Raw genomic sequence first — 18,235 nt, forward strand, 5'->3', positions numbered from 1 at the left:
AGACTTTCGAATTTTCATACTTCCATTATCTCTAATTTGGTCTGCATGTGTATCATGCCAACATTTTTGAATTCTTCACGACGTTTTACTTTGTCATCTACTCTTTGTCCTTTATTTCCGGCCCCGGGCGTGGACTCGTCTCGCGGGACATATAAGTGTCTCTCTGAGAAAATCACGTCTCGTCTCCTTCCAAGATTTTTTTTATAATAGAGAAATATCATCTAAGGCTTAAACAGATGAGTAATTCTCAGTCCTTCACTTTTCTGTCTTCACTTTCATTCCAAGTATTTAATTAAACCTAATAGTGCAGGATAAATACACATGGGTGTAAATGGTAACAAGCTAAATGGAGAAATGCTGGTCTCTTTTGTCATTTGCATGTTATTGCTAATTAGGAGCAATTAAAAACCAAGAATACAGCAGTTTAAGGCTAAAATAAGAAATAAGTGTTCAAAATCTTAACAAGTGAGACAACGAAGGTGAAGTAGAAGTGTTACTTTGAGCAATAACTGCTTCTTATTAAGCAATTGGGTTGGAGCAAAAACCTGCGGCCTTCCAGAACTGTGATTGAGGACCCCTGGTTTAGCAGATACTCAATTGCTGTCAGCTCAATTCACTTGTTTGTCTGTAGTGCTCTTCAATGAGTGCAAACTGAAAAGTTCCCTGGAAACCGCAATTACAAAATGTACAAATGACTAATTACATAATGAGTACACATAAAGAACAGAGTTGTTTTCAGCAGACCTGAAAACAAAGTATTTCAAAACCGATTAACATAAATTATTAGTAGAACATGAAAAACGTTTCTCTTTTAGCTATGTGCTACATTTCCAACAACACAATGCTCAGCACTGTAGCCCACCCAGGGATGTGTGCTCAGCCCTCTTCTGTCCACCTTTTCCTGATTGGCCTGGGTGGGGTGGTGTTGTTTTTCCTAAACGTGGATATCTTTAATTCAAACACCCTCATCACACCACACACATACACATACACATAACTCTGACATTTCTTGCCTTCCTCACATTTCCTGTTATCCTACATTTCCACAAATCGTCATAGATACGGAACACGCATGAAATGCATGTGTTCAAAAATAATTATCTCTTATTTACCCAATACAACTCCAGGCACCTCACACACAGATAAGGAGTCTTGACTGGGGAGAACTTTTTGTCCGAGTTGAGCTGCGGCGGTTTGGTGGGATAGCAGGCTGCTTGCTGCTTGAGCTGATCGACACACTTGCAAAACAAAAGATGTTGATGAGGAGGTGCAAAGGAATTTAAAGTGGCCTGGCATTACAGGTTTTATCGAAGGCTTCAGGGATTCTAGTGTTATTGGCAGGATGGGACACACCCTTTGGTGTTTTATTTACCTGCGGACAGGACTTTCTTGTAGTGACACAACAGAACGAATGTTTCTGCTTTTGATTTGTGACCGTGGATGTCATGGTTCAATAGTTCCCTAGTTCAACAATCTGTGAATGAACAGATATTTCTGGATTTTATTATTATAATCCATTTCAAACCACTTTGTCGCAGGTCTTTTGTAACAAACCTATGTCTTTATGCGTACACATCACGTGATTAGTAGTCTGTAACGTCTGCAAAGAGAGCTCGACAAAAATAACGTGAATTGAACATTTATGAAATAGCAGCTGCTTTCGTGTCCAATTAATTCCGTGAACACTCACGCACTTTTTTTTTCTTTCTCTTTCCTAGGGCCGTGATGGAGAGATTCTGGCCTATCAGCTAGTGGGCATGCTGCACGGCATCGCATCAGGCATGAAGTATCTGTCTGACATGAACTACGTCCATCGGGACCTGGCGGCCCGTAACATTCTGGTGAACAGCAAGCTCGAGTGCAAAGTGTCCGACTTCGGGCTGTCACGGGTGCTGGAGGACGACCCCGAGGGCACCTACACCACCACTGTAAGTGGGATGGGTTTCAAAATTCTGCATGTGTTTTTTTTTATTATTCTGTTTCACCAGCACAGGGTGAGCTCTTATGTTTGTTCCTGGGCCTTAAGCTAAACAATGGGATTGATAGGAGGAGTAAACTTGGAAGCCTTGACGTGATCTGAAATTGTTAGGAGAGCTGAACAGCTTTGTCTGTGTGTCCAGTCAGGGAAAAGAGGGACATTTTGGGTGAATTTTTAAGAAACTGGTGGCATTTGTTAGCCTGCAAGTACCTGAGTTGAATGAATCTAAGGAATGACCGTGAAATGTGACTCACTGGTGGCACTCCTGTCTTACCGCTCCAGGGATTTTGGTGCGACTGTCCATTCTGAGCTCTGCATAGTCACTTCATGTGGGTAAGGGTTGATTGATAATCCTGAACTGACCCAAGTGTGTGCAGGAGGGTGTCCTGAGATGGATACATACTGCCTTGGGCCTCAGTTTGCTGTCATAAGATTTTGCTTATGTAGCCTGACCCTTTATTGGAATGAGTAGGACTGGAAAACGATAAGGTGTTGACTTATGAAGACAGACGTCTTGAGGTAAGGGAGACAGACGTACAGGCCCGCGTGGGACGGGCTGCAAGGGTCCGTTAAGGCATATGTGTGACATAAATTTCGTCAGCAGTCATGGTGCATGGGCCATCTAGTCAGCAATGGTATGTCTCCAGAATTTTGTGACTGCCCCGTCCTGTGCACGTTGACTGCACATGCACTAGACACTCACCTATACCAGGGGTGGGCAATGTCAGTCCTGGAGAGCCACAGTGGCTACAGGTTTTCATTCCAACCCAAGTGCTTAATTAGAAACCAATCCTTGCCAATCTCAGACCTTATTTAATTCTATGGCATGTTAGTCTGCAATATTAGGTTCTTATATCATAGTTTTTTTCCTTTCCAAGGATGTCATCCAAATGATTTGAAGCCTAAAACGGATAATCTTCAGTCTGTCACATTTTTTCTTTGAAGTGTTTTATTAAATCAAACAGTGCATGATGAACACACAGAGATGTAAATGGAAACAAGCTAGATGGAGAACTGCTGGCTGCTTTATCATTTACATCTTATTGCTAATCACGAGCCATTAAAAACACTGAATGCATCTGTTTAAGACTGAAATAAGCAATTAAGGGTGGGGAACCTTAACAAGCGAGACCACTAAAATCTAGCATCAAAATATCACTTGAGCAGTAAGTGTTTCTTCATCAGCAATAATTGACTTTTCACCAAGAAGGTGGGTTGGAAGAAAAACCTGCAGCCACTGCAGCCCTCCAGGACAGACATTGCCCACTCCTGACCTATACAATTCAGCATTAAACATGCACAGAGAAAGCCAAATGGCACAAAATTGGTCAGACTCTGGGCCAAGATGAAGTCTGTGCAGGCAGAAATGGAAATATCTACAAGATTGATATATAAAGTTACTGTCGCACTCCGAACAGTTGCACTATAAACAGACGAGGGTTTGCAAACCTCTGCGCAAGCCCACGTCTGCAGCTGTCAGCTCCCGAGTATAAACCCGCCACTATAAGGTAGATCTACTCGTGGACTATGACTCAGGAGAGTGGTGATGTATCAAGTGTTGATGAGCAGAAGCAAGTACTCATGAGAATAAGGGGCAATACAAAAATAGGACATGTTAGCAAATTAAGTATGTGGCTTTACATTCAGAGTGTGTTACCATTAATGGAGGAGCATCTTGCAATGGTCACCGTGGTCTGGCTTTGAATCCTGAGCCCGGTGCTCATGTCTCCAGGGACACACATAAGCTTCAGCACAGCTCACAGTCATTCAAGTTAAGTTTGCTGGGGTTGCGAGGACACTGTCTGAAGACAGGGATTTGTTTATTTTATTACTAGGACCCCAGGAACACACCCAGCCTTGACCTGGCACATATACACCTATACACAGAGAGACACTGATAAGCGATAAATAATAAAGATATCTCTCTATTACAATAAAAAAATCCTGGGACGAGACGTGACTTTTTCAGAGAGATACTTTCATGTCCCACAAGACGAGACTTTGTGCCAAGAGTTTTAACCAGGCCTGGGCCGGAAATAAAAGACAAAGAGTAGATGACAAAGTAGAACGTCGTAAAGAATTCAAAAACGATGGCGCGATACACATGCAGAGGAGGTTAGAGATAATGAAAGTACTAAAATTCGAAAGTAAAGATCGCATTAGCGGAAACAAACAGAAATTATTACTTGGTGAAATGATGGAACAGTGAAAAGAGATTGAATATATGGACATAGGTGAAATGACAGAAGTATGTAGATATTGTTTGGATTTAAACTTTAAGTTGGAGACTTGAAGCCCCCTAATAATATAGATAATAAAGAAATAAAGAAGATAATCTTTAAGCAGAAAACACATGCAAATGCATATGATTCCTTGACAGCGATAATTATTTACATACAGGAAACCGAACGAAACAACAGACACTACTCAGTAAACACTTCACACACACTAACAATAAACTCCAAACACAGTCCAGTACAGCCGGTACAGATGACGAAGGTGTGTGGAGTGAACAGCCCTCTGAAAGAAATGTCAGGTTTTGTCCTACCAGTGTCCAGTTGTAGTGTGAAGATCTGATGTGACTGGATGCACAAACGAAGACGTAGCCAATCAAGACCAAACCAGACGGACAAGCAGGCGTAGGACAGCACATATATGCAGAAAATGGTGATTGAGTTGTAACCCAATAGTGTGTGTGTGATGCGTAGAAACAAATACAGACAGTTGATTGCGATCTCCTCTGTGCGTATTTGGTTCCTTTTTAAAGAACCCGCCTAATCATCCTTTTTTCCCAGCAACCCCTGTGCCCTCTGAATCTGTCCAATGGCATAAAACCACCGGGGCTGCTGGGAGTTGTAGGCAATTTTAACTAGTGCACCGACTGACGAGTTGAAATGTCTGAAGTGGTGCTACGTCCGTGTGGATGAGGTGCTGTGATGGTCTGATACGCCACCCAGTGCCAGGTCCTCCATGGCGTCGGATGTTGCTAGAATGAGCTCTGCTGACACCATTACCTTTTATCATCACAGCTATATATTTTGTAGGTATCTGGTGGCTCCTAAAGTGATTTACAAATATGGAGTCATTCGTAAATCTTCCCTGCAACTGGAGCGCAGCCATATTAGGGTCTTGCCCACTCTCAGACAGTGACATCTTTGCAGTTGACAGTCCAGCCTCTACTAAGCCACACTGCTTGTTTGATTAAATAGAAGAATGGCACTGTTAAACGCTAGTAAACTCCTTTATTTTTTTAAAGAATCTTAAATGAATCTGTTGATCCATTTTCTTAAACGTTTTTTTCAGTTTGGGGGCTTATCAGACTCAAAGCAGGAATCAGCCTGATGTTGCATCCATCGTAGGGCAGCATTCACGTATTTTTCTGAGGCTGCCCATCTCCATCTGACCTCCATCTTTGCTAATCTTTAATTCTCTATGGAGAGGATGGGGAGAGTCTGGTAGCGCACTACTGAAATAACAAAGATAAGGATTGCATTTATGAGGATTTGAATGGGACTCTTTCCTGCACTGTGAATAATATTATTATTCCTTACAAGAATAGTTTTATGCATAAGGCACAGCAATATTTTCTAAATCTCAGCAACTCATTCTGGATATAATAACAGCCTTCCCTCTGGGGGTTGAAAAGAAGAAGAGCAGCTGAAGCAGTTTTGCTTTACTTCATGTTCAGTTCAAATCAATTCAGTTAATTTTTTTATAGAGATCTTTGCAGAGTTCTCAGGTAAAATTGCAGTTTTAAATTTCACAATGTAATAAATATAGAATTAGTACACGTAAAGATGCAAACATGCAGAAAACAAAGTAGAACCTGATTAACACACATGGAAACTAAACCAACGTCTATACATGAATTAATTATTGAGTTATGGCCAGTTGACAATGGAGGAGGTCAGGTCAGATCTGGTTGCGGAGCATGCACTGGTAAGGCGTGCTGCCGCACCTGCCACACAACGAAACAACTCAGGACCCCAGTTGGCAACCCCCCAGGCAGACACGTGCTCCAGTCACACTCTCCGGAAATGACCCTCTATCTACCACAGCCAGGTGCTTTGTGGGTGTCCCCTTGGCCTGGTCCAGCCACTCGGGTCCTCAACAATGAGGGTCCTGCAAGCCAGATCACGCCACGTGGCCATAGTGCCGTAACTGACGCTCCTTCACAATGCAGGTAATGTGCCTCATTCGGGACTCCGGGAACAAGAAAAAGTCAAACCAACGGTACCCAAGGATTCTCCGTAGAGACACAGTACTGAAGGAGTTGTGGAAGAAACCCCCGAGGAAGACAGGAATAATTTAATCAATCCGTCTTTATTCAGGCACCGGTGAAGACATGGATTCATGCGTTGCAAGGTAGAAGAGCGCAGATTTCCTTTTTCGATCGGCTTTATATCCCCCCCCACTTCCCTTATCAATAAGCATAATATAATTTATCTAAGTATTTCATCTTATATTACGCAAATTGGCCAACCATTTCTATTTTTTGTACGTGTCAGATGGGGCCCTAAAGAGGGAAAGGTCATCTTTCCTGTGTCTAACAGATGCATTCCTAAAGAGGAAGTTCTCTTCGGTCAGCTTACTGCACCCTGTCTTATGACTGGCGCCTGTATGAATAACCTGCCGTTAGAGCAAAACAGCTTTGTCAGCTTTTAACCCGTAGCAGCTTGCAAGCAGTTCATTTTTCCTTCACAGAGTCCAGTCTTCATCTCCGGTCACTGGATAGCATCCATGTCTCGCAACCATATAGCAAGACAGGAAGCACCAGGACTCTAAAGACTTGCACCTTCATCCTTTTGCAGAGATATCAGGAGAATCACACACCCCTTACTGCTGACCTCATGACCCCCTCACGCTCTCCCAATCCATCTACTGACTTCATAGGAAGAGTCATCAGAGACATAATCATAATAATTTATTACATTTATATATTAATGTTGTTGTGGAGGAGAGGAAACCAAAAACTTCAGCCGGCAGCATCAATGGAGAAAATGGTGTCCACGGTCAGTGATAACAGACACACTCAGAGTCCTGGAGCCGCCTGCCCAATCCTGACTGTTTTATAGGAGAGTCTGTACTGGGCCACCCTTTCCGACGACTGGATCTTTCCATCTGATGATTTGAAGGCTCCCCAGTATCTGAGAAGCCGTTACCATGGGCAGACTATCAACCCAAAACACCTTTTAAGTATAAAACATTTCCACAATTTGATCCTCCCGCATCCAGATATGCCGCTACACATTAGGCTATGCCATCAAATGGAGTTTATACTTCTGGGTCACGTCACACCGTGCTGAACGCTAGTTGCTGCTGTTTGTAGCACACGGGAAAAGCAAAAGATCCACTCAAAGGCAGGTAATTTGCACCCTTCCACGGTGACTGCTTCTCTTGCTAGACATTTTCTTTCGATAGGAATTTGTCTCTCACATTTTTCCACTTTTTCCTACGTTCGCCGATTTCCAAACCGATGTTAGCCGACATTTCATACTACACAAGCCGGCTGCCCTCTGTTTGTCTTTGATGAGATATCATATAAAAGTATATATTTTCTAACTTCATCTGCAAGTCTTTCCTCGATCTGCTCCATGTGTACTTCAGAGTAGCAGAAGATAAATGGAAATGCGTTACTGGAGATACGTGGTTACCAAACTGGCCGGTTGGAGTCGTGGGGGCTGCTCACTGATCTTGTCAACATGACACATAGCCACATTTTTGGAGGAGGTGCGTGTCAAGCTATGCTGTACCTGCAGAACTATAAATCTGTCTTCACAGTGGGACCACTGACAGATTATCTAGGGTCATACAGCGTGACTGAACCTGCATCCCTGTGGTCCAAGTCTTCTCCACGAGGTCACACTGCTGCTCAACTAGCAGCCTAGTTTGTTATCCATTTCCATGAGTCGGCTGTTTCATATTTCTATGTCTTTCCTGAATGTGCTCAGTGTCATAACTGCTATTGCTCTTCTGTTTCACCCCAGCCTCACGTCAGCTGGTGACATCATCGTCTTTTCCCCTCGTTTTCTTACTGTATCGGTTTTTCCTTTAAACAGGGAGGCAAGATTCCGATCCGCTGGACAGCTCCAGAAGCCATAGCCTACAGGAAGTTCACCTCGGCAAGCGACGTCTGGAGCTTCGGCATAGTCATGTGGGAAGTGATGGGCTACGGGGAGAGGCCCTACTGGGACATGTCTAACCATGAGGTGAGCTGCCGGCCATCTTAGAGACTCTTCATCCAGCAGCTTCACAGTGCTGGTTTGCTGTGTGGACTTTGAGTGTAACAATATGGCCCTGCAGATGTGGGCACTCAAGCTCTTCTACATACAGAATGTTTTTAATGCTTCTATTAGTGTGCGGACATCTTAGGAAAGAGTAAATTCTGGTCATGTGAGGATGAGGAAGATCTGTAAGGATAAAGACAAACACTGACAGGGAAGAGTGACTGATTCCTCCAAGTTATCAGCCATTTGTTTCATTGCATGCTGTTCACAAGCTGACTGAGCTTCTTCTTTTCTTCCTACTGATTCACAGGTGATGAAGGCAATAAACGAGGCCTTCCGGCTACCCGCTCCTATGGACTGTCCGTCAGCCGTGTTTCAGCTTATGGTGCAGTGCTGGAAGCAAGATCGCAGCAAGCGGCCCCGCTTCCCCGACATTGTTAGCCTCCTGGAAAAACTGATGATGAATCCCGATTCACTGAAAGCTATTGCTGACTTTGACCCACGGTAAGAAACCTTAGAAAGGTAGTGGCTTGGAGATAAGGAGTGGACTGGGCAGACCCTTAAAAGCCAACAGTGTCCTTCCAGCTACCTGTCTTTCTAGAATTCATTTAGTCCCCATGCTATTGTTATGCTGGCCATTCAACTCATAAAAGTCATTAAACTGCTGCTGCTGCTGCTGCCGCCCTCAAGTGATATGCAGGGGAGCTGAGGGGGCGGGGCCTCACCAGAGTGGGAGGGGAAGGATGAGGCCTTTGAACTTATTTGGTAAAAGGGTGTGGCCTTAGAGTTGGAGTAGGGTAGTCTTTTGAAGAGGGCACAACTCTGGCAAATCAGAAGAAGCTTTGAGACTAATAAGAAAATATGAAGGATGAACACTCAGAGACAGGCTTAATGGTGAATGTGGAGCATCATAGACCAATAAAGGGGCCTTGGCCTTCCATACAGACATACAAGGGGTGGGGCCTCCCACATGGTTGTGTAACAATACCCCCAGGCCCTATGCATACTGCAAACAAAATAGAGGAGAAAAGATAAAGTTTTGGGGATTCCACCTCTTATATTGACTGCCCCCTGCTAACAATGACTGCGTCATTAAGATATTAACATACTATAGGCTGAACTGGTGAGTGGAGGGCAGCTCTTTAAATTTTCTTAGCAGAAAGAGGCAGGATTAGGAGGGGTAGTGAGGTAGGCAGGAAGGTGTGGTTTGGCCCCGGAAGTAGGAAGAGCTTTAGCTGGTCTTCCCTTCTGAAGGTCTTGGAAAGAGGGAGAAAGCTGTTCATCAGCCCCTGTCTCTGTGATTTACCTTATGTTAAACCCTTAGACTGCCTCCCATGCGCACGTGTGACAATACATATAAAATATATTTAGAATTGATTTGTGTAGAATTTTATGATGCTTGTGTTATGTTTTTTATCTGTGAGATTTGAAAAACAAAAGTGTACCAAGCCACTAAGCAGCCAGCCAGTTAATATAGCACTATGCACAATGTCTGTTATCAACAACTCAACAAATTACACTCATGAAAACTAACTTAAAACATGGAGACAGGAAATGGAAGATCTGGATGGAAAGAAGTGAGGAAAGAGAGGGAGAGAGAGAGAGAGAGAGAATGAACAATCAGAAGAGTCAGCATGATAAGAGAATCCAATCAGATTATTATTATTATTAAAAGATCAGTGTTCACATTGGGGGGGCGGCACGATGGCGCAGTGGGTAGCGCTGCTGTCTCGCAGTTAGGAGAACCGGGTTTGCTTCCCAGGTCCTCTCTGTGTGGAGTTTGTATGTTCTCCCTGTGTCTGCGTGGGTTTCCTTCCACAGTCCAAAGACATGCAGGTTAGGTGGATTGGCGATTCTAAATTGTGCCTAGTGTGTGCTTGGTGTGTGTGTGCCCTGTGGTGGGTTGGCGCCCTGCCCGGCGTTTGTTTCCTGCCTTGCACCCTGTGTTGGCTGGGATTGGCTCCAGCAGACCCCCGTGACCCTGTAGTTAGGATATAGCGGGTTTGATAATGGATGGATGGATGTTCACATTGGGATAATGCTACGTGCAGTCCTCTGTTTGCATGTATATGCAGTATTCCTCCCCCAAACTATGCGACTCTTTAATTCCACCAGGGGGGGTAAACGTTAATATTTAACATTATACATAGTTATTGTCTGTTTTTTTCACCTGTATTATTATCATTCTTTAATTTAATATTATTTATTGTATCAGTATGCTGCTGCTGAAGAATGTGAATTTCCCATTGGGATTAATAAAGTATCTATCTATCTATCTATCTATCTATCTATCTATCTATCTATCTATCTATCTATCTATCTATCTATCTATCTATCTATCTATCTATCTATCTATCTATCTATCCATCTATGTTCTTCCCATGTGCAACCTGAACATCGCAACTTCTGTCTACCTGCAGCGTGTCCATCCGTCTTCCCAGCACAAGCGGGTCTGATGGAACTCCCTTCAAGTCAGTGGCGGAGTGGCTGGAGTCGATCAAGATGAGCCAGTACTGTGAGAACTTCTTGTCAGCCGGCGTCACGTCTATGGACCAGGTGGTGCAGATGAAGGCAGAGTAAGTATATTCATTTAGCTCCTGTCAGTGTGTTGTGCAGCATGGCCTTCCTCTTTGACTGCCAGGTATTTTGGCCAAATATCAATTATGTCAATCATGGAGAATCCACTGCATCCACTAAACAGTATAATCTCCAGACAGAGAAGCAGCTTCAGCGACAGACTGCTGTCAATGTCCTGCTCCACTGGCAGACTGAGGAGATCGTTCCTCCCCCACACTATGCGACTCTTCAATTCCACCCAGGGGGGTAAACGTTAAAATTATACAAAGTTATTGTGTGTCTGTATACCTGCATTGTTATCACTCTTTTAATTTAATATTGTTCTTTATCAGTATGCTGCTGCTGGAGTATGTGAATTTCCCCTTGGGATTAATGAAGTATCTATCTATCTATTTATCTATCAAATGCACATCACTAAGGCATCTTCCATACACCTTTCAATCTGTGAGTCATGATAATGCTGCCCTGAGCACAAGGATTTTACTCCAGTGAGCCAAGAAGAGTGGGCTGTCCAGCTATGAGAATGTCCATAAGACCCTGCACCTACCACGGGAAGATATGACAATGGGCAAGTCACAGTTCCCATATGGACAACCCAGCAGTGACACTTTCAGTACACAGTCCAGTGAGGGCTGTCCGGCTACTTGACTCCCTGACGTTGTCCTTCTACATGACAGTCAGGTGTCACCCAGAGTTACAGTATGTCAAGCTAAGACTGCTGTCTGACCACCAAATTTCTCTCCATTACTATGACAGCTCTTCCTTAGCGTATGGTCCGGCATTGTTATGATTCTGTTTTGCTTTTAACATTTTATTGAATGTATTTAAAATCAAAAAACATTCCATGCAAGCAAGTCAAGTTTTACAAAACTAAATTTGAATCAATGAACTCCCACCCATGAGAAAGAGAGCTAGGCCAGCAGTGTAAAACTAATAAAAATAAGAGAATCCGCTTCCTCAATTTAAGTGCTTATTCTAAAATGTTATTGATTAGGTCCTGCCAGGGTTTGAAAATGTTTTGAACGGATCCTCTAAGTGTGAATTTGATTTTTTCCAGTTTCAAATCGCATATAACATCAGTTACCCACTGACTTAAAAGAGGTGAGTTAGGATTCTTCCAGTCGAGCAAGAAAGGCCTACATGCTGTGATGGACACCCAGCGTCAGCAAGCCCAAACCCCGACATGAACACAGAATCACAGTCCTGGGTTCAAATAAAGGTTGTTTATTAACCAAAAAATACCTCCAATATGGTACAAAAGGCACAACCCACAAGTCATCCTCTCCTCCCTAATAACTCTCTCACCACCGCACTGCCCTCCTCCAGTTAAGTGTTGCCTCTCTACCTCCCAGCTCTGACTCGCCTGAATAAGGGAGTGCAGTCCCTTTTATTACAGACCCGGGAGTACTACCGGTGCCAGGGTGATTGCCTGACGGAAATCCATAATAGTGAGCTTGTCTCCCTACAGCGCCCTCTCGTGGTACTCAGAGACCCCAGCAGGGCTGCTCTGCCGGACTACATATCCTGGCATACCCTGCTGGTTCCTTATAGTGCACAGAACCCCAGGGCTGCTGCCATCTAGCATGTTGGGGGGAGTAAAAAACGTCCATCCACATTTTCTCTTTTTAATGGGGTGTCGGTTCACCTTTTCCGATCCTTCCTTCCAGGTCTATTCCCCATCCTGGCCAGGATGTCCGTCCAACCCATGTGGCACCTACAGTGTAGTAAAAGCGATTACAGTTTGTTTGTCCTTCTCCACTTTAAGCCCATCTGGAAGCCCACCAAACACAGCTGTTAATGCATTAGGAGGGATTGTGACTCCAAGGCTATCTGATAGGCATTTAAAGATTTTGGTCCAGAGTGATGTTAATTTGGTGCAGGCCCAAAACATGTGACCCAGTGAGGCTGGAGCTCCACTGCAACGTTTGCAGGTTGGATCTTGCCCTGGAAACATTTTTGATAATTTTAAATGAGAGTGATGCGCTCATATAGATTATTTTAAGTTGAATAATTGTATGCTTTGCACATATGGAGCTAACTTTTATTATTTCTATAGTTCCCATGATGCTCTGGGGTGGACTTTTAGCACTTTCAAAATTTTTTTTTTTTTTGTATGTTGAATTTAATTTTTCATTTAGTTTTTGTTTTGATGTGGTTGCTTTTTGTTACTGTCTTGTGTTATTTTTTTACATGACACAATCACGTGATGTGTTCTTCTCTACTGGAGACATGTTTGTCCTTACGGTATAAATATGGCAGTGATCACACAGCTTGGTATCCCTAGGTAGATATTCAACAGCTCGGTTTACCAGTAGTCGGCTTTCTCCTAAGTGAGCCTAGAGTGTTAGGATTTGATCTGCAGTTTCGACTTTGTTGTCATCACTTGGTTCTCAACCCGTCTTGCCTCCTGGATTTCTTTGCTTTGCATATTTCTTGTTTTAGCTCTGATTGATGGTCTATCTCTTTGTCATCTTCATTATTTATGCTCACAATAACCCATGGATGCAGCAAATGTGGCAAAAAGGGGTGTGAAGCCTCCTAACAGAGCCACAAAACAGGCTGTGACCTTCATCTACTTGCCCAGTCATAGTCTCACCCTTTGGCAGCCAGACCCCATACTCCACAGGCAGTCTGTGGAGAAGGCTTTAAAAGTTCAAAACATCTTAAAATGTTCAAGAAATGTACAAAAATATCTTTCAAAAAAGATGAACTATCAAACCATCTGGCTTGATAAGACAAGTCCAAACAATAATTTATTTAGAATGAAGGAAAAGGGGCAAATATATATATATATATATATATATATATATATATATATATATATATATATATACATAAATATATATATATATATATATAAAGATTAGCGTAAAAAGGCAATTTAAGGTGAACGAGTCCCAAAACAAAATCCAAACATCAGGAATCCAAAATGAAAAATGAAATATTGAAAAAAAACAAAAACAAAGAGAAGCAATACTCACAATAACACCTCCAACAAACTCAATGACCCGCTACTTGGACCTTCTCGTTCTCCTCGATGTAAAGGCTGAGAGTGGTCCCAGCAGCTGTGACATCAGGGTGGCCCCGCCTCCTAGGGCTCCCCAAATATATCACAGTACTTAAAGACACAGTATACCAGTGGTCTCAAACTCCAGTCCTGGAGGGCCGCAGTGGCTGCAGGTTTTCATTCTAACCCTTTTCTTAATTGGTGACCTGGTTTTGCTGCTAATTAACTTCTTTACCTTTCATTTTAATTGACTTGCCTTTTTAAGATTTGTTCCCCTGAATTTCTTCATTGTTCCTCTAAATTGCTTTATTTCTTTCCTTAATTGGCACACAAACAGAAATGAAATTTGAAGTGAGTGAGCCAACAGAAGACCAACTAAGTCAGGGCCTCAAACTCCAACCAGTTGCTTAATGAGGTGCCAATTTGTGTCGTTTAATTAAACCCGTTCTTTAATTCCGTGGCCTGTTGCTGCTCTCACGGTGCATTATCAGACATTTACGAAACTGTTGCTTTTCTCTTTTCTAAGAGCACCGTTAAAATGTTTTGTGGACCTGAGCAGAACGACATTCCTGAGACCTTCGCCTTTCTTTATTTTCAGATATTGTGTGATGATCACAGTTTACTGGTCATGTCTGGATCATTTTGTATCTCATTATTGTTTGGCTGCTAATTAAGAAAAAAGAAACAATTAAGAGGTTGTAGTCTTCATGAGCAAGTCAATTAAAATGAATTCAAAAGAAGTGAATTAGCAGCAAAAACAGGTCACTGATTAAGAAAAGGGTTAGAATGAAAACCTGCAGCCACTGCGGCCCTCCAGGACCGGAGTTTGAGACTACTGCAGTACACAATGAACAAACCTAACAGGAATTACACATCAGCCAGGGAAAGGACCTCCAGATCACGGCACAGCACATCCCCTGAAGTGTTGTCTAGGGGTCCCGGTCCCAGAAAAACTGGTGTCTGGAAGCAGAAGAACCACTCAAGCCAGCAGTCTTTATTAGCCACATGAAGGACAGACTGGGGCAGATTTCTGCTTGTGTAACTTGGGCAGAGGAGCAGGAGACACTGGAAATGTGCAAGAAAACGTGAAACTGGAAGTGAGAAAAATGTCACTTTTTTCTCGTTACATATTCATAAAAATATGAAAATTGCAAATGTTTGTTACAAAGCAGCCTTTATGGTGAGCCCCCATTCGAGTCACAACATGATTAGCAGCACACAAGATCTCATGTTCGGAGTCCCACAGTTGCCTCATGACAATGTTTGCTATTAAAGGCACAATAAAAATAATATTGGTTTGTTGGCCAACGAACCGTGGGGTTTGATTGTGCCTCCCCACTAACCAGCAGCTTGGCTTGGTTTGAGCTCATTTGGTAAGTCCGATCTTTCTTTGTGTCTTTCAGGGATATTCGTAACGTGGGTGTCCGACTGCCTGGCCACTTGAAAAGGATCATCTACAGCATTGTGAGTCTCAAGGACCAGACGAGCACCATGAGCGTCTTCGCAGTGTAGATGCCAGCATACGCCCAATTCCGGTGCTTGGAAAACAGGCAGGAGGTTCAGGTCCAGTTGCTTCATACCTCAGGGTGGCTGACCAGAGACAGAAACTGGCTGTTTCCGATCAGAGAGGACTGAGTCAGCCCAACTCCTACAATGGCACTGCCTATAAACTTGAAACAGAAGATTTCTATTTATCTATAAAAATGAGAGACATGCAGAAGAGTTCTATTTTTTTTTTGAAGTTGTAGCCATGCTCTAGACCCGCATCTGATCTTCGAGTGGAGGCCACATCGTTGTTGATACAAATCCTCTTTTTTTCCCAACTTAAGACTCCAACATTCCTGATTGGGAACTTGGAACAAGCAAGCCCACGACGCACGGGGTCTTCTCAAACTTGGCGTCACCTGTGCCACCCCGTGTCTCATTCCGACACTTTATTTTTTTTTGCTTTGATTGGTGGGTGGCCTTTTCCACCCCATTCTTTTTTTTTTGGATATAAAGTGCCTCCATTTTTCTGCAAATGGGTTTCCGCTTGGTGCCTTTGTGCCCTCAAGACTAATAAATGGCTGCTGGGCATCGCTACAGCAACTCATTTCGTAGGAGATGAATCATGCCTTAAGCTCCGCTGGTCAGCAGATCCCATCTGCATCACTTCTAAGAATCTCCGTGTTATTTTTTAAATATATGCACATAGATTATGCACAAATGTAAATAATTTATTTAGTAAATAATTTATGTAGAATTTGATGATGTATGTGTTATGTTTTTTACCTGGGATCAGAAAAAAGTATTTTATACCACTTCAGTTAATTAATGTAGAACCATTCATAATGGACACTAATCACTGAGGCCTCAAATTACAGTCAGTATAAAGTCAGTAGAAGGAAGGAAGGAAGGAAGGAAGGAAGTGGAAAGACAAATCAGTAATTGAAAGAGGTAGTATGAGAAGAGAATGCAGAATGATTAGTAGAGGAGCATCAATTGATCAAAACACACTTATGGGGTCTGCATATTCTCTCCGTGTCCATGAGGCTTCTTCTCATGCTGCTTTGCTTTTCCTCCAACATACGAAAACAAGCCTGATGTGTGTGAGGGTGCCCTCCTGTTCCTGGGTTGCTGCCAAGTCCGTGCTCAGGAGAACGTGGGGTGGTCAGACTGTTCACTCGGCCATCTATTTTCTAGTTGCAGGGGTAGCAGTCTAAGCAAAGATGCCCAGACGTCTCTTCTCCCCGTCATCTCCTTCATCTTCTTCATTAGGAGGATACCTAGGCATTCCCAGGCCAGTGTGTTCTGGATGTGCCCCCCCAGGTCTTCTCCCGGGTTGCACACACCTGAAACACCTCAACAGGGTGGCATCCTAATCAGATGCCTGAAACACCCTCAACTGTCTCCTTTCGATGTGGAGAAATAGCGGCTCTACTTTGAGCTCTCCCCAAATGTCTTCGCCCATCATCCAATCTCTAAGGCTGAAACCAGACACCCCAAGAATGAAGTTAATTTCCACCGCTTCTATCTGTGATCAAGTACCCAAAACTTGTGGCCATAGGTGAGGGTGAAAACGTTAAGGCGATTGGTAAATTGAGAGCTTTGCCTTTTGGCTGAGCTAACGGATACGACATGGACAGACTGAATGTACTTATTTAGTAGACCATTATTTAAGTCAGTAATAGGTCCTGACTTCCCATGAGCTAGTAACAAATGGATTAATTGATTATTTAAGATTTCAGTGCGCCAGTAACTGTACCCAGAGATCGAATGGCATCCCCGTTCCTGTCTTGCCTCAGATGCTGCAATGATAGGATCTGTCTCCTCGCAATTCAGAAAATGAAAAGCATGAGTGGAAAAATTAGCAATAAGAATTAGGAATGATAATACAAAACTTATAATAAAACCTCAAAATGATGAGATCTAAATACACTAATAAAATAATCGTTCCAATATGGTGGTTTCAGAGCACTTTTAGATGGTCTGGGCTGCCCAGTATCTTACCTGTAATAGTGAATGTCAGTAAATACGCTGATTTTTATTTTATTTTCGCACACCTGCAGCATTCAGCTCTTCTGTAATTTATTATGACTTCACACCCGCAGAGCTGCATGTCTCATCAGGCTGTGTTTCTATAAAGCTGTCAGCTTTGTCAGTAACACCTTGTTCTAGTTTCAGTTAGGAGCCTGTCATGCTAACACTGGAGACTAGGCTGGAACCACCTCTAGACGAGATGCCCACTCATAGACACTGGACCAGTTTAGTCACCAACAGTCAAGTCATTGGGAAGTGGGAATAAAAAGCAAAATACCTGATGAGAAGCTAGGGGAGAACATGCAAATTCCACACATACTGTGAATAAATAAGTCAGGACTTAAAGTTAGGTCTCCAGAGGTGAAAAGCAGCACCACTAAACATTATATGGTCATTAAAAAAATATATTGTTTATACTTGAACTGTTTCGTAGTGATGGCTGAGAAAAAAAAATAATCTCACGTTTTTAATGAAGCGTGGAGAACTTTTCTGATAGAACGGGACATCTACATAGACCAAAGCTGTTAAACAGCAAGAAATATATAAACGTCCATGATAGGAAATATTTATTAGAGTTGCATAATCCACGCATCAGATATCCGTTTGTATGTTCGCAATGCATGCCGCGTTTGATAGAATATTTTTAAATAAGCGCAGGTATTGGGGAAAGCGAGGCTTTGAATGGACGTCTAACCAACGAATGAGCGCGAGGGGCGGGTCTTCAATTTCGAAGCGCGTTCCCGCGTTCCCTGTCCGTGAGATTAAAGTTTTTTTTCTCATCCGTACAAGCCACGTGAGGTAAGTAACATATAAAAATATCATTTTAGAGAGGAGTATTCCTTCAAAACAAACGTATACTGTGAGATTCAAGAAATGAGCTTTACAAGAATCCATTATATAATAAATTTAGCCTTCAAATGAAATACG

The 18,235-nt window shown here is 42.9% G+C and overlaps 1 protein-coding gene across 1 annotated transcript in view; it reads left to right on the forward strand.

Moving 5' to 3' along the window:
- Nucleotides 1–17,133, forward strand: part of epha2b (eph receptor A2 b) — an 81,409-nt gene extending 64,276 nt beyond the window's left edge. Inside the window, exons 13-17 of the mRNA XM_028807920.2 lie at nt 1,719–1,928; nt 8,038–8,187; nt 8,516–8,709; nt 10,626–10,781; nt 15,193–17,133. Of these exons, the coding sequence (XP_028663753.1) occupies nt 1,719–1,928; nt 8,038–8,187; nt 8,516–8,709; nt 10,626–10,781; nt 15,193–15,301 (819 nt within the window). The 3' untranslated portion in view covers nt 15,302–17,133. The remainder of the gene's footprint in view (nt 1–1,718; nt 1,929–8,037; nt 8,188–8,515; nt 8,710–10,625; nt 10,782–15,192) is intronic.
- The last annotated feature ends 1,102 nt before the right edge of the window (nt 17,134–18,235 follow it).

The sequence above is a fragment of the Erpetoichthys calabaricus genome, chromosome 8 (assembly GCF_900747795.2).
Source record: "Erpetoichthys calabaricus chromosome 8, fErpCal1.3, whole genome shotgun sequence".
Classification (NCBI taxonomy): Eukaryota; Metazoa; Chordata; class Cladistia; order Polypteriformes; family Polypteridae; genus Erpetoichthys; species Erpetoichthys calabaricus.